Source organism: Labrus bergylta, chromosome 22 (assembly GCF_963930695.1).
Source record: "Labrus bergylta chromosome 22, fLabBer1.1, whole genome shotgun sequence".
NCBI lineage: Eukaryota > Metazoa > Chordata > Actinopteri > Labriformes > Labridae > Labrus > Labrus bergylta.
Genome location: NC_089216.1, coordinates 5,577,032 through 5,598,416, shown reverse-complemented (window position 1 = coordinate 5,598,416; position 21,385 = coordinate 5,577,032). Strand labels below are relative to the sequence as shown.

At 41.8% G+C, this 21,385-nt stretch overlaps 3 protein-coding genes across 3 annotated transcripts; 2 read left to right on the top strand and 1 right to left on the bottom strand.

The window, feature by feature from the left end:
* Positions 1-645: 645 nt before the first annotated feature.
* Positions 646-9,103, top strand: LOC109999478 (kelch-like protein 33). The gene is made up of 7 exons (XM_020654531.3): positions 646-1,525; positions 2,115-3,063; positions 3,146-3,316; positions 4,088-6,833; positions 6,924-6,983; positions 7,272-7,403; positions 8,546-9,103. The coding sequence occupies exons 1-4, from the start codon at positions 712-714 to the stop codon at positions 4,605-4,607; spliced, it is 2,454 nt and encodes an 817-aa protein (XP_020510187.1). The 5' UTR covers positions 646-711; the 3' UTR covers positions 4,608-6,833; positions 6,924-6,983; positions 7,272-7,403; positions 8,546-9,103.
* A 997-nt stretch (positions 9,104-10,100) lies between these two features.
* On the top strand, positions 10,101-12,827 carry cbln11 (cerebellin 11). The gene is made up of 4 exons (XM_020654519.3): positions 10,101-10,708; positions 10,799-10,858; positions 11,147-11,278; positions 12,508-12,827. The coding sequence occupies exons 1-4, from the start codon at positions 10,450-10,452 to the stop codon at positions 12,792-12,794; spliced, it is 738 nt and encodes a 245-aa protein (XP_020510175.2). The 5' UTR covers positions 10,101-10,449; the 3' UTR covers positions 12,795-12,827.
* Positions 12,828-12,940: 113 nt separating this feature from the next.
* On the bottom strand, positions 12,941-18,925 carry LOC109999473 (kelch-like protein 33). The gene is made up of 4 exons (XM_029281320.2): positions 16,755-18,925; positions 14,912-15,851; positions 14,633-14,800; positions 12,941-14,286 (listed from the first exon to the last, which is right to left on the bottom strand). Exons 1-4 carry the CDS (start codon positions 17,695-17,697, stop codon positions 13,764-13,766), a joined length of 2,574 nt encoding a protein of 857 aa, XP_029137153.2. The 5' UTR covers positions 17,698-18,925; the 3' UTR covers positions 12,941-13,763.
* Between the last annotated feature and the right edge of the window lie 2,460 nt (positions 18,926-21,385).

Below are 21,385 nucleotides of genomic sequence, written 5' to 3'. Positions count from 1 at the left end.
AGTAAAACTGGCTAACTTCTTGGTAGTTTTTTTTTTTGTTTTGTTTTTTTTTTTGCTAAGTTTTGTTATTTAACTCTTTTTAGTCAGCGATAAAGTTTTTTTATGAAATCTTCCTGAATAGTTTTTTCACACATGCCCCTTAAAGTGGGAGATTTTCGCTGCCGGGCGGGGGAGGCATGATATGACGTTAAAGGACTTTTAGAAGCCACTATCCATGATGATAGCTTTGAAGTATCAATGAGAGAGTGTAAACGAACATGGTGGAAAGCTGAAAAAGAGTATGAAGTAGCATAAGTATTTGCATGAAGATCCACCAGTTGCAGGCACAATATATCGGCCCAATCCATTCTGTGGCACGACTTTTCCTGAATATTTCCTGTTCACATCTGGCTTACATTTTAGGAGGAGGCTGGCTGGAAGAAGTCCAGTTTAAGTTGGTTTGCCATTTGGGTTTACATATGTAGCTCAACCCCAAAATTTGAGGGAATATCCAAGAGTTTTCTTGCATTTGTGGAAAGACGATTAGTTTCCTTACTTGATATCATGCATGTGTGCAAAGACTCGGATGAAACCGAATCTCTCTGACCCAGCACCTATTAATAGCTGCTTGTTTATGAACTGAGGAAAGTAATGTCTGAGAGAGGAAGGGTTTGAGGGAGAAAGCTTTGTGAGGGACGAGAATAGGACATAAAAGAAAGATTAGCCACTAACATGGAGTTTAACAGACGCTACCTGCCAATGGAATGGGAAGAGCGATGGAGAAGAGAGAAGGAGAGGACGAAAAGAGTGATTGAAGAAGGTGGAGATGAAGGAATAGAGCAAGAAAAACAGGCACTGAGAAGAATTGTAGCTTACAATGACACCAGAATGGGGCTGACGAATGGGAGGGGTAATAAAGAGGGGTCAGAGGTGAGGGCGAGTTGTTCAAGTCAGGAGGGAACAGTGGATCCTATCAGCAACGAGGCATTTGAGGATGAGGGACATGGCGATCATGTCCGTGCATATCGCAATGAAACTTGTGCAAATGATGTGTTCACTGCCCTGAAGGAACTCTGGGATTCATCCCTTCTCACAGACCTGACTTTGACCACTGATAAGAAACGCTTTGAAGTTCACTCCACTGTTCTTGCTGCTGTCAGCTCCTTTATCCGTGATGAACTTAGATCTGAAAATGTGGAACAATCAGATAAAGGGGTCCAAAGGATGTTGCTTACTCTGGGTCCTGAGGTTGATCATGTAGGGCTACAGGCAGTTCTGGAGTTTGCCTACACTGGAGCAGTGTTGTCTCTGAACCAAAACAGTGTGGTTCAGATTAAGTCTGCGGCTCAAGCGTTGGGGGTTCCTAGAGTACTGGATCTCTGCCAGAAAGAGGTGAGGCTAAAGGATGGTGGAAGTCCAGAAAAAGAAGAACAACAGATCTCAGCTCTGGAGGAGATGAAGATTACTCTAAAGTCCATCAAACAGTTGTGGGATGATGGAGTGGGATGTGATGTGGATTTGGCAGTGGACGGTGCTTTATTCCATGGTAAGCAGACATAAGCTTCTTCTTGTACCTTCATACTACGTGTAGTGAGGGGTTCTCTCCCTCGCTGCAGCTGTATGGCACTGTGCCAGGTTAACCAGCACGCTAATGAAGGGGCAGTGCCATGCGCACCATTAAATACAGGTAGTCCAGTTCCCTGGTGGTGCTTCTTCACAATTCCTTTTTTTTTTTGTTGTTGGTGTGCAGTGTCACGGGTGGTTATTTTAAGGACCCTTCCCCCCTTTTGGTTCCCCTGCCGCATGGTAAACCTCAGCCCTGTTCCCCCTCCCTGGTCAAGTGCCATTATTTGGCTAGTTCTATTAAAGTTATTATTCATGTGCAGGACATTAAGTTTTCGCTTTTGCAATCAGTTGACTTATTTTATTCTGTTAAATAAAGTTTTCTTAATTTTAAACGTGAAACCGTCTCTTGCCCCGGGGTATATATCTTTTTTGAACCTGTGTGACCCTAGTATTTAAAAATTAGCTTTAGATATTCCTGGGGCGAAATTCCCCCAGGTTGAGTTGTTGCAACAAATTAATCCACCGCTCCTGCTTACATATGCATCTTTTCTAATTAGCTCTGTCTCCAGTCCACAGAGTAATCCTTGCGGCAAGCAGTGACTACTTCCGAAGCATGTTCACCTGTGGGATGAAGGAATCTCATCAGACCTGTATAAACCTTCCTTTCCTGTTAGCTTTTGAGTTGGAGGCTCTCATTGGCTACTCCTACAGTGGGATCCTTCCACTGAGCTGGGACTGTGTCTTTGAGATCACCTGCACAGCCCTTCAGCTTCAGTTCCAACCAGCCTCCTCAGTTTGCTTCAACTTCCTGCAACAAGAAATGGATGATGGCTCCTGCCTGGATGTGGCATCTTTTGCTGAAGCCTATGGGATATCTGACCTTCATGAAGAAGCCAACGACTTCGTACTGAGGAATTTTTGGGAGGTGTCAACCACGGCAAAGTTTAAGGACCTACCCGCCGAGAAGCTTCTAGACATTATCCGCTCTGATGGTCTGTGTGCGCCCTCAGAATTGGCTGTATTTCGAGCGGTATCCTCCTGGGTCGAGGCGGATCCTGAGGAAAGATTGGGTCAGGCTGGCTTATTGATGACTGGAGTCCGGTTCCCCCTTATGACCTTCCGAGAATTTAGGGAGGTCAGGGCAATTAACCTGCATATGGAGTGCTTTGGAAACAAGGAAGTGGAACTTTATGGTTCAGCACTCAAGGAATTTGGATTCAGCCTTCCCAAAAGCCAGGATCAGTGCCGGATCAGGCATCCTAAAGACGTTCTGGTTCTTGCCGGGGGAGACCAACTGAATCCAGATATGGGTCAGCGCATACCAAGCAAGGAGTTATGGTTTGCAAACTCTCTTCGCAGCGGTACAGGGTTGGTTAAAGAGATGGAGTGGAGAAAGCTGGGGGTGATGCCAGACAAGCCAAAGTTCAGGCATGGAGTAGCAGCAATGCTGGGAAGGTTGTATGTGGTTGGAGGATGTGATTTCTACACCAAGGACGACATGATGAAATCTGCCTACAGGTAAATAAAGACAGACAGAAAAACACTGCCACTTAGCAACAGATAGTTACACATTCTCTCCCCTTTTGATCTTTACTTCTAGCTATGACCCTGTGAAGGACAGCTGGAAGAGGTTAGCTGACATGCAGGAGTTTAGAAGTAACTTCTCATTGGTTGTATATGAGGAGCATCTTTACGCCATTGGTGGGGATAGAGAGCTGAATACCAACCTAGACAGCGTTGAGATGTACAACCCAGACACTGACTCATGGAGGTAAGATTTGTTATGCCACACCACATGGTATTGAACAAGTTGTATGGATGCCTCCCTTAAGTTTGACATTCAACAAAATGTCATGATTAAAAAGGGGTGACTTTACCTATAATTTTGTAACACTTGACCTTTTACAATCAGTATTAAATTACACCAGGGATTCGTCCAGAAAATTAACCTAATTAGTTTAAACTATCGTGAATTAAATAAACCCCCAAAATTAATACATTTAACCCAACACAGCTTATCCCAGTACTTATTTTATATTTGTTTGTGAAATCCCCAAAATCCGATGAAATCCGATGACGCAACGGAGCGTTGCGTCATCAAACAATTTAATTATAACAAAAATATCCCTTTAATTAATCCCTTTATAACTCCAAAATAAACTAAAAGTCCCCAACAAACGAAATATACATTAAGAACCCCGAAAATTAGGTCGAATTGTATTTTTGTCTCTTTTTAAAGTCCAACAAAAATAATCTGCCGATGCAGCCGTTCGATCCTCCGAGACATCTTTCTCTTTAAAAAAAAAAAAAAAAAAAAAAAGTAATCCAACAAAAAATCAACCGATCGCTGGTATACCAGAACAAAAAAAGAAACGATCTCACCAAATCCAAGCAGAAATAATAATCCGGTCAGTCAGACCTCCATTGTTCCAGCGAGACCACGCGTATCTGAATGCAGGTGAGGAGACGCGGAAGGGAATTTTCTTCTCTGCCAGTTAGATATATTCCTGTTTGATACCTCTTCTGATGTTTTTTTTCTCAGCTTTGTCCGGCCCCTGGATCAGGCTCTGAGTGGTCATGCTGTCACTGTCTTGGATGAAGGAATCTTCATCTCCGGAGGTTTTAACTGTAAGTACGTGTGTCTGGTTTCCATGTTCCTGTATCACCCTCAAAGAGGCACCACCTATCTGGCAGACATGAGCCAAGACCGGGCCCAGCATTGCATGGAACCCCTGCGAGGTCTTCTTTACGTTGCTGGCGGTGTCTGCAACCTGAGGAAGTTTTACACCGACCAGCAAGCCTGCGAGGTTTATGATCCCGTGTCTGACTCCTGGAACGCTTATGCGTCACTTCCTGTTCCTCATGTGGGTGCAGCATCGGCGGCCCTGGAGGGGAAGATTTATGTACTGGGAGGATACTGCCTGGACGATTACAGTGAGTCTGGACTGGTCCACCGGTTCAATCCCAGCACACAGCGCTGGGAGAACATGGGGAAACTGCCGGGGGCTGTTACTGACATACGGGCCTGTCTGCTCCGATTGCCAAAACATCTTAGACTTTAGAACCTGGCTGTTAATGAAGAAAACTTTGAGAAGCTGACAGACACGTTTGGTGTGATCTAGAAAAAATAAAGCATAACGAGCAAATGCAGCTCAGCTAAAAATATGTTGGCTTTCACGTTGCATACTTATTGCAGCCTGCTTTTTTCACATCTGCCAATTATTGGTCAGTTTTCTGACGAAAGTATGTAGACCAGAAACAGCCTGTTTTACAAGATGAGAATATTGCGGTTGGTGGCCATCAGTGTCCTCAGTAAAGTTATCCTTATTTTTCTACTTCTCAAAGCACTACCTTGCTAGCAATTTTATATTCTAAAAATGTTCTGAAAAAATTAACAAAAATGTTCTCATGTTTTTAGCGGGAAGTTTTCAGAATGTTCCAGGACAATGTTCTTGAAAAACATTTTATAAACATTTGGCAGTAACCTTATTAAAACATTAAGAGGCAACATTGTTTGAACATTATGTATGAATGTTCTTTAAAACATTTTAAGCGGGAAGTTTTCTTTAACTTCACAGAATGTTCCAGGAAAATATTCTTTAAAAATAATTTTTTTTGTAACTTCAGTTTTTATTAACTTTTAACAGTTTTTAAAACAATGTAGCACATCTTATATCAAACACAATTCAGATCATTTAGGCAGAGCATATCATCTCCTATCACGAGATGACAAAATAATGCCACAGACATAAGACAGGAACAGCCACCAACGTGAGCTTATTTCAACATGTTGCCAAAACAGGTCCCATATCTGTCATTTTTCCCAACTAGTGTTCATATGAAGAGATCGCGCCTGTGACGAACCCAACCTTTAAAACTCTTTCACTTCTCTTTGCAAACAGCAAAGGGCGCTGCTGCTTCTTAGTTAAATAGCTTTGAAAACGGAGCTGCTTTACTCGAGACCTTAGGTACAGTTTGAGCAATTATAATAAGAATACATGTTATTTATAACGCACTTTACATTTGAAAGGAAATCTCAACGTGTTACAATTTGGAATGAAAGAAACTACTGAAATCAAACAGTTAAAATCAAATGTAATAATAACTATAAGAATAATGCATTTTATTTGTAGGGCACCCTAAAAGCATTATTATAGAAAAACAAGCTGGGAAGCAGAAAATTAAGAAGGATGAGTTTTAAGAAGAAATATTCAGAAGTAGGCAGAACTATGCAACATGTTTTTGTGAATGTCTCGTTAGGCTGTGGCGCCCCCAGGTGGTCCTTAAGGGTAGTCCACAGCTGAGGAGAGGGAGGATTATATGAATAGTGTGCAGCTTAGTCCTGTGGAGATGGAGAATGTTGGTGTTGGTGGAGCAGAGGTTTCTTGTAGTGGGTTGAGAAGGTCCTTGAGGGGTGGGGGTGGGGGGTGATTTCCTTGGATACACTAATAGGGTCAACAGGGAGATTTAGTATTTGATCCGGGGTTGTACAAGAAGCCAGTAAAGTTTGTGAAGGATGGATGTGATGTTGTTACGTTCCCCAAGATGGCTAGGGGATGAGGGGAGTAACAATAAATTATAACCCAGGGAAAAGAAATAGGAACTAAATATAAGCAAAGTTAAAATGGATTTATTAACAAACTAAAACAAAATGTGCAACACAAAACAAGCTTCTTCTATAAAACACCAAACAAAGCAGAAGCCACTCAATCTCAAACACAAAAACTAACAATCAAGATATAAACAAAAAGGCCTTAATCAGAACACAATCCTTCCACAGAAGGATCACACACATGCTCTTTATAGTTTGCCCCTGATTAGTAATTAGCCACAGGTGTGGCTGGGCACTCGAGGCTGAGGAGCAACACCTGGGGAGCATACACAGGAGAGAGAAAACACACACACAAAACTACGGCACGTAACAGATGTGTTCACATTTTCAGACAGCAGGTGTATGAGGCAGTGAGGATAAACCAGTCTCTGCAAAACTTAAAGAGGTAAAGACACTGCAAACTTACTGACTGAGGAAATGGAGTTCATGACTTCGCTTCTGCTGACCCTCCTGGGGCTTTCACTCATCGAGCCAGGGTTTGGACAGAGAGGTGACGGAGATACAAGTGAGTGGCTGACCGCCAAAGAGGAATTAATTAAAAAGTTGGAGGACAAATTGAAATATGTGGAAAGATGGCAGAGTGATGTCGAAGCTTTAGAGGCCAGGCTCAACGCGACTGTGGACGAGCTGAGGGGACAGAAAGCTGAAGTGGAAAAGCTGAACAAAGAGAACGAAGGTAAGGATTCTGTGATGATTAATTATTACACGATACATGTTTTTATGTACAAGTTTGTGTGATTCATTGGTGCTTTTTTCACTTTCACAGGCCTGAAAACGAGACTGCACGCCGCAGAGAAGGAGATTGACGGGCTCAAACGGGATAGTGGTGAGTCAGGATGGTCGAAATTCGCAGTGTGGTCTTTGCTATGGAGTCAACAACATGATCATGTTGTTGACTCATAATGAGACCCTCCAGAAATAAACACTAAAAATCTTAAATAACAAGTTCCTCTGAATATAGGACAGATCCCTAAATAGGAAGTGAAAACTGAAACTGTGAGGAAACGTTCTGTGTGTGTTTGTGGTCATTTTCTCAGTGATGTTGGTCATCTATCAACATGTTCGCATGTTTTAGTGGCATTCACATTTTCTCCATGTATTGTTCTGATCACAGGGGCTCACCGGGTCGCATTCTCCGCCTCTTTGTCAAACTTTGGAGAGATTTACAGAGGACCCAGCACAGACAAGACTCTGATTTTCAAAAGAATCTTCTCAAATGTTGGCGACGGTTATGACGAAAGTACAGGTATGGTTTGGTTTACCTTTTTAGTTTTCTGTTCAATTCAGTAGATGAAGGAACCTGCATTTCTTTAAAATGTTTCTAAGGGTTTGACCACAGAAAACTGCTTGGTTTACATCCTTCGACGGTTGGATTTACGGGCCTATCATGAATGTCCTGAGGCTGATAAGCTCATTTCTATTTCTGGTATTTCTGACAAGCTCAAACAAAGTAAAACACTTTGCTGGTACTGTTTGTCTCAGGTCTTTGGAGGTTGTTGCCAAATCTGCACTGATGAAAGTGTTTTTATTTACACTTGCTCAAATTACCACATTTTTCAATTTTTGGTAAATTGGATTCTTGCATCATACCAATACGAGTACAGGACCCTAATGCAGATAACGAATGTAAAACTGTTGAAAATCCGCTTTTTATTTACAACACAATGTTCTCGATGCTTAGAGAAAAGCAGAAGGACCTGCAGGTCGGCACTGATGGCAGGGCTCCAGATACCAATTGTCAGCTTTGAAGGTCTGTTACAGAGTAATACTGGCAGAGAAACAGAGGGTTCATATGGATTTATGTGGTACATGGCTGCAAGGTTGGACTTCATGAAAAGGAATGTAATAAAAATAAGAAAAGGGACATAGACTGTGTAAAACATGGGCGTAGTTTCAGTGACGTCAGCCATTGGTTTCTGAAAGGGCGTGGTCACTATTTTGGAAATGTCAACCTTACTTTCAACCAATTTAGAGTTGGAGCAGGGGTCCGCCTTAAGCCTCCTGGTAAACAGCTACAACGCGCCCACCTGCCAGTCAACTCAACCACACCTCTAAGCCTTGATATCATCAAAAACACTCCCCATACATTATTTACCAATTACGAGATGAAGAGAGCCCTTTTTTTTTTTTTTTTTAAACCATCTTAATTTCAGCCGAAAAAAATGGGCATTTTAATATTGGATCTAAAGGGGATTCCTTGGCCAGCCTCAAGTGGTCACTTGAGGAATGGCAGTTTTTTTCACACTTCCACATTGGCTTCATTCTTTGATACCAAAGGTTGCCACTTGAGTTAAACTCTATTAGTCATTTAGAAATGGGTTTTACTTTCAGATTCCAAGGCAAACAGAGTATCTGACCCTGCATCTCTTTGTTTTCATTCTGTTGCAGGAGTCTTCACAGCACCAGTGGACGGCCTATACTACTTCAGCTTCAGCACTTATGGCTACAACACTCATGTCATGGGGGCAATGTTGATCAAAAATGGCATCCGGCAAATTTCAACCTACGATTTCCCTTCAGTCGACGGCTCTGACAGTAGCAGTAACTCGGTTGTTCTTCAATTGGCTGCTGGTGATAAGCTGCACATGGAGCTGTGGGATGACGGCAGAGTGTTCGACAACTTGAATGGACACACAACATTCAGTGGGTTCCTTGTGTTTCCTTTGTCAAAATAAGAAATAAAGAATTATTAGTGCTTTAACACTGAAGAGGAATCTGAATCCGTAGGACCGAACCTCGAGTAGAACTACACTTTAAAAATTACCTTGCTAATATTACTGACATGATTTTCAAAATAAAACATAAAAGACAAGCCAAATTCAAACACGCTTTTATTTGAAACACAGAAAAACAAATGGCACACTTTTTTTATCTTCAATAACATTTGAATGGAAATATTCATGTGCTTCAATATTCTTGGATCAATAAATGCAAAAACAAAACTTTTGTCTTGTCTATTGTTCTTACTGTTTGTAACACCTTCAAAGAAAAATTCCTTATGCAGCTGGTTTTTAAGAATGGATCTACTCCCTCTTGTGTTCATAGTGGGTTATTGCTGTATTCAGTTCTAAAAAGGTTTATTCTTTGTTTTGTTATGGGAATATTTATCAAAATAAAGCACATTTTGAAAAATTAACAGCTAATTGGAATATGTAGAATGCAATACATTCAATGTATATCCTACATTTGGCATGCCTCCAGTTTAATCTACCTGTAACAAAATCAACCTTGATATATTAGGTTAGACATTGTAGGACCATTGAAAACGTTCTTAGGATAGATATTAAACAAGATTTTTTTAATATCGATATCTGTTAAGATACCACAGTGACAAAAATAGAAGTTCTGGGTACCCAATATTGAGAAAGTTCCTGTTTTTTTGTTTTTTTAAAGATACATTTTTGGGCTTTTAGTGCCTTTATTTGAGAGACAGGACAGTAGACAGAATCAGAAATGAGGGAAAGAGAGAGTTGGGAATGACATGCAGGAAAGGAGCCACAGCTCGGGTTTGAAGCTGTGTTATTTATAATGCACTTTACATTTGAAAGCAAATCTCAAAGTGCTACAGTTTGGAATGAAAGAAACTACTGAAATCAAACAGTTAAAATCAAACCTAATAATAACTATAAGAATAATACATTTTATTTGTAGGGCTGATTATAAAAACAAGCAGGGAAGCAGAAAATTAAGAAGGATGAGTTTTAAGAAGAAGTGTTCAGAAGCAGGCAGAACTATGCAACATGTTTTTGTGAATGTCTCATCAGGCTGTGGCGCCCCCAGGTGGTCCTGAAGGGTAGTCCACAGCTGAGGAGAGGGAGGATTATATGAATAGTGTGCAGCTTAGTCCTGTGGAGGTGGAGAATGTTGGTGTTGGTGGAGCAGAGGTTTCTTGTAGTGGGTTGAGAAGGTCCTTGAGGGGTGGGGGTGGGGGGTGATTTCCTTGGGTACACTAATAGGGTCAACAGGGAGATTTAGTATTTGATCCGGGGTTGAACAAGAAGCCAGTAAAGTTTGTGAAGGATGGATGTGATGTGTTCACATTTTCTCACCACCATCCGCTTTTGGAGGCTCTTGCTCCAGATACCCGATGAGGAGTGCGTTACAGTAGTCAATGCTCATAAAATCCTCCCTGTTTGCTTGTTGGGACACGACTAGACCTGGGCTCCCTTCTCACTGACATCAGAGGAACCCTTTGCAGAGCAGACAGCAGGTATATGAGGCAGTGACAGAAAAAAACAGCCTCTGCAAAATTTCAAGAGATTAAAGACACTGCAGACTTACTGACTGAGGAAATGGAGTTTACGACTTCGCTTCTGCTGACCCTCCTGGGGCTTTCACTCATCGAGCCAGGGTTTGGACAGAGAGGTGACGGAGATACAAGTGAGTGGCTGACCGCCAAAGAGGAATTACTTAAAAAGTTGGAGGACAAATTGAAATATGTGGAAAGATGGCAGAGTGATGTCGAAGCTTTAGAGGCCAGGCTCAACGCGACTGTGGACGAGCTGAGGGGACAGAAAGCTGAAGTGGAAAAGCTGAACAAAGAGAACGAAGGTAAGGATTCTGTGATGATTAATTATTACACGATACATGTTTTTATGTACAAGTTTGTGTGATTCATTGGTGCTTTTTTCACTTTTACAGGCCTGAAAACGAGACTGCACGCCGCAGAGAAGGAGATTGACGGGCTCAAACGGGATAGTGGTGAGTCAGGATGGTTGAAATTCGCAGTGTGGTCTTTGCTATGGAGTCAACAACATGATCATGTTGTTGACTCATAATGAGACCCTCCAGAAATAAACACTAAAAATCTTAAATAACAAGTTCCTCTGAATATAGGACAGATCCCTAAATAAGAAGTGAAAACTGAAACTGTGAGGAAACGTTCTGTGTGTGTTTGTGGTCATTTTCTCAGTGATGTTAGTCATCTATCAACATGTTTGCATGTTTTAGTGGCATTCACATTTTCTCCATGTATTGTTCTGATCACAGGGGCTCACCGGGTCGCATTCTCCGCCTCTTTGTCAAACTTTGGAGAGATTTACAAAGGACCCTGCACAGACAAGACTCTGATTTTCAAAAGAATCTTCTCGAACGTTGGCGATGGTTATGACGAAAGTACAGGTACGGTTTGGTTCACCTTTTTAGTTTTCTGTTCAATTCAGTAGATGAAGGAACCTGCATTTCTTCAAAATGTTTCTAAGGGTTTGACCACAGAAAACTGCTTGGTTTACATCCTTCGACGGTTTGATTTACAGCCTATCGTAAATGTCCTGAGGCTGACAAGCTCATTTCTATTTCTGGTATTTCTGACAAGCTCAAACAAAGTAAAACACTTTGCTGGTACTGTTTGTCTCAGGTCTTTGGAGGTTGTTGCCAAATCTGCACTGATGAAAGTCTTTATATTGACACTCGATCAAATTACCACATTTTTCTTACATCATACAAATACAACGAGTACAGGACCCTAATGCAGATAACGAATGTAAAACTGTTGAAAATCCGCTTTTTATTTACAACACAATGTTCTCGATGCTTAGAGAAAAGCAGAAGGACCTGCAGGTCGGCACTGATGGCAGGGCTCCAGATACCAGGTGTCAGCTTTGAAGGTCTGTTACAGAGTAATACTGGCAGAGAAACAGAGGGTTCATATGGATTTATGTGGTACATGGCTGCAAGGTTGGACTTCATGAAAAGGAATGTAATTAAAAAATAGGAAAAGGGACATAGACTGCTGAGCTCACAGACTGTATAAAACATGGGCGTAGTTTCAGTGACGTCATCCATTGGTTTCTGAAAAGGCGTGGTCACTATTTTGGAAATGTCAACCTTACCTTCAACCAATTTAGACCAATTTGGCCTTAAGCCTCCTGGTAAACAGCTACAACGCGCCCACCTGCCAGTCAACTCAACCACACCTCTAAGCCTTCATATCATCAAAATAGATGGGTTATTTAAAAACACTCCCCATACATTATTTACCAATTACGAGATGAAGAGAGCACTTTTTTTTTACCATCTTAATTTCTGCTGAAAAAAATGGGCATTTTAATATTGGATCTAAAGGGGATTCCTTGGCCAGCCTCAAGTGGTCACTCGAGGAATGGCAGTTTTTTTCACTCTTCCACATTGGCTTCATTCTTTGACACCAAAGGTTGCCACTTGAGTTAAACTCTTTAAGTCTTTTAGAAGTGGGTTTTACTTTCAGATTCCAAGGCAAACTTGCCATAAGTTAATGACTTTCACTTAGTTTGCCTACAGAGTCTATCTACCTCTTACAAAATAAAAATATATAGATGTACTTGCATGCAGAGTATCTGACCCTGCTTCTCTTTGTTTTCATTCTGTTGCAGGAGTCTTCACAGCACCAGTGGACGGCCTATACTACTTCAGCTTCAGCACCTATGGCTACAACACTCATGTCATGGGGGCAATGTTGATCAAAAATGGCATCCGGCAAATTTCAACCTACGATTTCCCTTCAGTCGACGGCTCTGACAGTAGCAGTAACTCGGTTGTTCTTCAATTGGCTGCTGGTGATAAGCTGCACATGGAGCTGTGGGATGACGGCAGAGTGTTCGACAACTTGAATGGACACACAACATTCAGCGGGTTCCTTGTGTTTCCTTTGTCAAAATAAGAAATAAAGAATTATTAGTGCTTTAACACTGAAGAGGAATCTGAAATCTGAATCCGTAGGACCGAACTTAAAGTAAAACTACACTTTAAAAATTACCTTGCTAATATTACTTACTTGATTTTCAAAATAAAACATAAAAGTCAAGCCAAATTCAAACACGCTTTTATTTGAAACACAGAAAAACAAATAGCACACTTTTTATCTTTAAGAACATTTGAATGGAAATATTCATGTGCTTCAATATTCTTGGATCAATAAATGCAAAAACAAAAACTTTTGTCTCTTCTCTTGTCTATTGTTCTTACTGTTTGTAACACCTTCAAAGAAAAATGTCTTGGACAGCCGGTTTTTAAGAATGAATCTACTCCCTCTTGTGTTCATAGTGGGTTATTGCTATATTCAGTTCTAAAAAGGTTTATTCTTTGTTTTGTTATGGGAATAGTTATCATCATAAAGCACATTTTGAAAAATTAACAGCTAATTGGAATATGTAGAATGCAATACATTGGATGTATATCCTACATTTGGCATGCCTACAGTTTAATCTACCTTTACCAAAATCAAACTCAATATATTAAGTTAGACAATCTAGGACCATTATAAACATTCTTAGGCTAGCTATTAAACAAGCTGTTTTAATATCAATATCTGTTACAATACCACAGTGACAAAAATAGAAATTCTGGGTACCCAATATTGACAAAGTTCTTTTTCTTCTTCTTTTAAAGATACATTTTTGGGCTTTTAGTGCCTTTATTTGAGAGACAGGACAGTGGATAGAATCAGAAATTACATGGAAAAACGTGGTATCAGAAATTGGCAGTTTTGACAACCTGACATTCTCGCATTGTCTACAATGAAAAAATGCTTGCTAAATTGCAAATATACCGCATGCAAAAACGATCCTGAAATTCACCATCAATAAACTTAATGTAAAACAACTACGGCAATGGAGTTTTTCTTCACATGTTACAGTCGGAAGTGTTGTGGTAAACACAGCAGAGATGCTCGTATGTCATTGTTCGGTCCAGGCATCCTGCCCATATTCTCCCATCTTTGTGCACTGGGATCATAACGATGAACCATCTTTATGTCACTGTAGCTCTCATGGCTGTATCCACCCAGCACATAAAATTTGCCCTCCAAAACTGCACTTCCTGCTCCAACATGTGGCACCGGCAGGGATGTAAAGGCAGTCCAGGAATCAGCAGCTGGATTGTACATCTCACAAGCTAGCTGGTTAACAGCAGTCATGTTTTCATCTGTGGTGATTCCACCGGCGACATACAGACATTCACCCAGGGTCTCCATGCAGTGATTAGCCCGAGATTGAGCCATGTTGGCCAGGTAAGTGCTTCCTGTCTCAGGGTGGTACAGAAACATGGATGAAACACACTTGTAGTCATTGTTTAGCCCTCCTGAGACATAGATCTGTCCTCGTAAAACTTTTGCTACATGTCCACTCAGAGGCAAATCTAAGGGCCAGGTGAACCTGAAAGAAAGAAATGTATATCTTGAAATGTTTAAGTCTGGAGGTATACACCACAGAATGTTATACCATTTAAATTGACCAAATCTGCTTGGTAATAATTGATGCTATTGTTAAAGAAAAATCTCTGATTCTCTGTGGCTCCAGCCACTTGCCTAGACCTAATTACACCTTAGCTGATTTTAACTATCCAGACAACTAATAGCAGTCTCATGTCACTATTATGATGTGTGATCAGTGTCCTCTAACAGCCAGAAGCAATGTTTGCAAACTAATTTTATGTTTAGGACTGGAAGTTTATTCAAGACAATCATAATATCTGTTAAGCAAATCATTACTGACTACATACCTCCATGAGTTTGCAGTTGGGCAGTATTGTTCCACACTGTTTTCAAAGTGAAGGTCAGAATGCCCACCAATGGCCAGAATCTTTCCATCCAGCACCACTACAGAGAAAGTGGATCTCTTGTGCTGCATGTCAGCAAGGCTCTCCCAGGTGTTTAGAACTGGGTCATACCTAGAAATTTGGTAGATTGAGACACTTAAGTATAGCTGTACATAATATGTCAATGCAAGCAATGTTAAAATACTGTAATTGTCTGTTCTAGTTGGTAGTGCCTGCTCTCACCTGTAGACCGAATTCATGGTGTCATTGGAGCCATAATACTTCTTGCCTCCAAACACATATAGTTGTCCTTTGTGCACAGACACCTCATGTCTGAACCTTGTTGGCTCTGGCATGTCTCCCAACTTACGCCACTCCATGGCCTTTCGTATTCCTGTATGGTTCCTAAGGGAATTCCCGAACCAGAGTTCTCTGCTGATGCTGCGGTTACTGAGGTCTTCAGAAGTCTGATCACCCCCAATCAAGACCAGGCTCTCTTTTGGTAGATAGATGCGATATTGACTCAGCGGGGCAAAGTCATTTGAGCAAAAATCCTTTTTAATGGCTTCAAAGAGTTCTGCTTGGCTGTGATCAGACCACATGTTTAGAGATTGAACCTCTCTGAATTCCTTAAATGTCATCAATGTAAATTGGATGGTTTTCATTAGTTCTTTAGCAAGCTTCAATCTTATCTTGGGCTTTGCTTGGATCCACGCCACCACTGCTTTGAAAACAACAAGTTCAGATGGAACGCACAGTGAGCTACTGTTCAGGTACCTCAGGAGCTGGTTGGCTGGCAGGTCCTTGAACTTTGAGGTACACGCTACCTTTTGGAATTGCAGCAAGACATAATCGTCTGCAACTTCAAGAAGCTGCGCCATCTCGTAGGCCTCAGCAAACGATGCCACATCAAGGCAAGAGTGAGGATTTATTTCTTGTTCCAGGAAGTTCTGGCACAAGGAGAGCGCAGGTTGGTACTGGAGCTGAAGAGCAGTACTGGTGATCTCAAAGGCACACTTCCAGCTGAGGGGTAGAACCCCGCTGTAGGAGCAGCCAATGAGAATCTCCAGCTCTGAAGCCAACAGGAAGGGAAGGGTCACACATGGCTGATTGGACTCTCTCATCCGCAAGGTGAACATGCTGCGGAAGTAGTCACTCCCCACAGCAAGGACGACTCTATGGACTGAAAGGGGGTTGTTAAGTTAGTCAGTACACTCTAAGCTCATTGTGGCAACAAACATGTACAGGACTCTGCAAGAATTTCTTGTTTTGGTCCATTTATATCACAAAATATGTATTTTTATAGGCAATATATAATATAATTGTTGCAACTCTAGCAGTGAATGCGATATGTTTTTGAAATGCAATATTCAATGAACACATCCATTCATACTTTATTTGAAGACAGACTTAATCTTGTAGGACAGACAGGGAAAACGATTGCATGGTATAGGAAAATTGAAAGTGAATTCACAGTGTAGGAACCTTTGGAAAAAGTCATTCAAGCATTGTGTAAACAATAAGATGGTGGCTTCATCTAAACTAAAAAACAAACAGCTGAGCCCAGGACCAAGGCCCTACTGAGTAGTGTATGAGATGTTTTTGCGGATAAAAAGGGAACTTATCAGATGTCCAGGGTGGAAAACAAGCTTGGCAGAGGTACAATGAAATACCAAGAAATCCTCCTGTCTGTATGTCAAATGTCCTTGGGCAAGGTATTTAGTCCCAATGTGCTCCCAGAGGTGCTTAGCCACTGGTGTGTGAGTGTTTGTAATGACCAAAAATAGATCCTGGAGAGTAGGATGGCATCTTGCATGGCAACCTCTTCTGTTAGTATGATTTTGTGTTTGAGACTTTTATCATTTTGCATAGAGCACCTTGGGTAATCAGAAGACTAGAAAAGCACAATATCAAAGTTAATTTGCAATTTAATTCAAAAATGAATCAAGGTGCGAGTGAATTCAGCTTTCTCTTCACAGACAGCTTACTTACATTTCACTTTCTAGCTGGGCAGCCAGGGTTCAAAATAATGTGTCCCCTAAGTGGGGTCTATTTTACTTGCACAAGTCATTGGTACACTGCTCACCATGAAGTGGTCCTCCGACTGCTTCCAGAGTTACGTCACAGCCCACTCTGTCCATCCACAGCTGTTTCATGGACTGAAGACTGACCCTCAATTGATCTGCAGCAGAGACCCTTTCCTCCTTCCCTTTCCCTCCAGTTTTTGCAGATTTTTCTTCTTCTTTTGTGCAGAGATCCAGCACTCGTTGGATTCCTAGCGTTTGAGCTGCTGCCTTTATCTGGTACAAAGTGTTCTCCCTCAAAAGTGTCACGAGTCCAGTGTAAGCAAACTCCACAACTGCTTCCAATCCAACATGATCCACATCTGGACCCAGAGGCAGTGACCACTTAGAGACTCCGACACCATTTTCATCTGGTCTTCCGTCGACTGTTTCGTTCCCCGCTTTGCCTCTAATGAGCCTTTCGCGTATAACTGAGCTGACAGCGCCCAAGACAAGAGAATGTACATGAAAAGTCATCCCATCATCCGTGCTCAAAGTGAGGTTGGTGAGCAGCAACGAATCCCTGAACTCTGTCAAAGTGTGGAAAAAATCCACAAGGTAACCCTCCTTGCTGTACATCTTCACCTCATCTTCATCGAAATGATCCGGCTCTTCTTCCGAGGAATGTTCTGCTTCATCATCCTCTGCAGACTCGACCTGTTCTTCTCGAAGCTTCCCGTGATCAATTTGAAACATTTCTTCCGTCGCTTGAGATTCTGCGACCGTTTCGTTCTTCGATTTCTCACTACTTCTTTCTTCCTCTTCTCTTCTTTCTCTAGGAGTCCATCGTACTGGGATGCTTACAGTAACTCCACTCTCCTCTGAATCCTTGTACGTTTTCTCAACAGCTCTCTGTTCAATCTTAATTCTTTCAAACATGAACCATTCGTCACCAGAGCCCATGAAGTCAGATTTCCCTGAAAGTGACACGTTTTCACCTTCAATGACTGCTTGATTTTCTTGCATTGTACCTTCTGGATTTTCCTGTATATCTTGACCCCAAATTCCTCTGAAATTGCTCTGGCAGACGATATTGTCCAGTTTGTGTCTGTTCTTGATACTCCTTTGGTTCTTCTTCTTCTTTCCTCTGCTGCGCTGTCTCCTTCCTCATTCACCCTAACCTGTTTGTCTAACTCATTGTCACCTTCTCTTGCCCTTTTCTCTGCTTCCTCAACCTCCCAGTCCCTTTTCTGATCTCCCCCACTCCCTCTGCTTTTTTAAACTCCTCTTCCTCCTCCCCACTCTCTTGAAACTCCCTCTCCACATTATCCTCCTTCTTTTTTCTTTTTTTGTCCTCCCCTTTTGTTTCCATTACCTTCTCCTCCATCCATGTCCCCATTCTCTTCAGTCAGCCTCTCAAACGTCCTTGTTCTCAAAAACTCTCCCTATCCTCTACATTGTCTCCTTTGAACTCGTCTTCTTCCACTTCTCTACATATCTTCTCATCATCCATATTGATTTTCTTAACCTCCCTTTCCACCAACTCATCCACTTTCTCTTCTTCTCCTTCTTCTAGTTGCTCTTCTTTGGTCACCTCCTCTTTGCCCTCATCCACCTCATCCCCCCCATCCACTTCACTTTCTTCTTCTTTCACTTCTTCCACAAAGTTGACCATATCCTCTGCTTTAACCACCTCATCATCTTCCTTTCCCAGCTCTTTATACCCCCTCTGAACCCCAAAGTTCTCAGTCATCCTCTATCCTCTCTGCCTCCTCAATCTCCACATTTTCTTCTTCTCCCTCCTTGTCTACTCCCCTTTCCTCATCTTCCTATTCTTCCCAATCTGTGTATTCTGCCTCATCCTCCTCTTCTTCATCGTGGTCTTCTTCATCACTGCTAACCTTCACTTCAGTGTAACATCTCACCCTCTCCCGCCATCTCTTCCTCCGGTCCTCCTCCCATCTCTTTCTTCCATTCATCCCACTCCTTCTGGAGGCATGGATTAGCAACATGCCACACTCCTCAGCTCAGTGTCACTTTAATTTGCACAAATCCCTCAAATCCTTCAAAGCGTTTACACCACTAGAGGTTTAAAAAAACTGCAGATCACTAACGCTTCTGCCTGGTTTCAGTGGGGAAAAAGGGACAGAGAAAATAATAATCCAGTGGCAGTCCAGTGTATTATTGTTGCAAGCAGCAGCTATATTTCTTTCGCTGTCTGCAGACACCAGCTGTGTTGTCTATTTGTTCCTCTCCCGCCTCCCTCACCTCCTGCATCTGAACGTTTGGAAGTGGTGTGACGACTTGCTATTTGCAGTGTACTATCACAAGGTTATTGAAATTCAAGGCTATTCAGGCTGTCACTGGAGACATAACAAAGGCTTGAGATTGATTGTTTCACTGAATATGCATGCAGTTCTTGCACTTCAGCCTGCTCTTAAACTGTTTTAATCTTTAATATCTGTTTTTTTTAGTGTCCTTTTCTTGTCAATTGCCACATAGAGTTTATTTACAGGCCTTACAATTTTAATTTTTGAATGCTTCCATTTTGCTGTTAGTTAGCAGTTCTACAATTCTTAAATTTGTACAGAAAAGATCTTGACCAAGCGAGTAGAAAACTCGACAATGATCCTTTCCTGGAGTCAGCCAGGTCTCTGCCTGCCAAACTCAATGCACCAAGACATTATCTCAGAGGGGCCTTGGCGTCTTTATTCTGCACCATATGACTCTGAGATCAGTACTACATGCCTGGAGGGTCACCAGCGGGATCACGTTGCTCCTCCACGTCCAATGCAGTGGAATCTGGGTCAAGGATTGAGTCAGTCATGAGGGAGAGAAAGAAGGCAGAGGGCAACAAAACAACACCTGTCTTACACCTGTCGCCCTTTGAGCTGAAAGGAGAAGCAAACAGTTGGGTCACGCTCTAACCTTGATTTGAGAAATCGTTTTGGGGATCACAAGTACACCGACAAAGGTCCCTCACAAAGACGCCCTCTCCTTGCATTTCAATGTTGTTAAAGTGTCAACCGCCTGAGGTTGCATAGGGGGCCTGGCAATATATTTAACTTAAGCGTCAATCTTAAGTGAATGTTGGCCCAAATTAGTTTAATGAATCATTTTCACATTGTTCAAAGGAACATGTGAGCGATAAAACTGAAGCCACTTTCACACATGACCCCCCACAGCAGGAGATTTACCCGGTCGGATAAAGGGTTCAGTCTGCAAGGCATTACATGACATGCAACACATGTCACAGTGTAATGTTTTGTACATATCCAAGATGGCAGACAAAGCTTTTTTATTTACCAGGTGGGTGGTGGTGAATTTTCTTTATGCTTTCTCACATGGACTCCCAACTTCCAACATCATGCAAAAGTTTTTTTTTTAAGGACATGGCTGGAAGACGTCTGGATAAAGTCTTTGCTATAAGACGCTATGAGATACATTTTTTGGGGGAGTGGCAGTTAGATCAGTCTGTAGGGACATTGGTTGGGAAACTCATGGGTTGCCAGTTCAAGAATAATTAAAAAAAATATGGAAGTTGGTGTGGTGGCTCGAGAGATGTCAGGTCACCTCCCGAGTACTGCTGAGGTGCCCTTGAGCAAGGCACTGAATCTCCAACAGCTGGTGCGCTCTGACATCTCTTTATGCATGTTCCACAGGTCCTGTTTGTGTACATGTGAAGAAGCATGTCTCTCGATAACAGATTGTAAAACCAGAATTCACCCTCTAAAGTTAAGTGAAATTATAAAATGACATTTCGAGGCCACAGTTTCAGGGCCTTTCCGATGGAACAAGTATCCTATTAAGCAAAAGTTACCCAGCTGAAGATCTAGTGTCTCCAACTTTCAGGGTAATCTTTCCTCCTCAAGCCTCTAAAATAGAAGCTTTTATATTCTCACACGCCGAGGTTTCTTTTTGAAACGCTTTGAAGTTGAAGCACTGTGAGTGGGTGAGCGAGATGCAAATGAAACTGGTGGGCACCACCTCGCTTTAAAACAAAACTCCCACCTGAGGACACAATGACTCGGGCTTCTTTCACAGCCGTGCACATGTTAGACACAGAACCAGACAAAGTGAGTCTGGGCATGTTTCATTATTAATACATTGAACATTTAAACTTAATAGTTAAGATTTTTAAACATCCTGATGGACCATATGTGTCTCTAAACTGAGAAGGATTTAAAGCATTTAAATGTTTGCAAGCTCCTTCCAGTCGTTCAATTTACTCAAAGACATCTCTCCTGCAGCATGCTTTTTACACTTTGTCTTTTGGGCAAAACAATTTTTTCCCTTCACGAAATTTCTGTAGACATCACACAGATCCACTGGATATTTGAAAATGAAATTAATCATAGAATATCAAAACCAACTTCTCTGTACGTGCTGCATAATGTTTGCAGCTGTTCAGATTCACTTTATAACCTGCAGTGCGTCTTGTGCTCAGCAGCAGCAGCTCGCCATATACTTATGAAAAAGACATGTTTCCTCTGCAGTCCTGATGGTTACCATAACGACACAAGCAGTGAGAGGAGGAGTGGAGAGCGCCAACCTCCTTATGGGACCCCCCCCACCCCAAACCCTTTCCTCTAGAGCAGCAAACACTGATGGGAAATATTGGCCTGTGGGAAATTATATTGCTCTTATTTCAGCGATTATGGGATGTGTCCTCAGCTCTCAAAGCATCTGATTCTGTTTTCAAAGCTGTATGAAT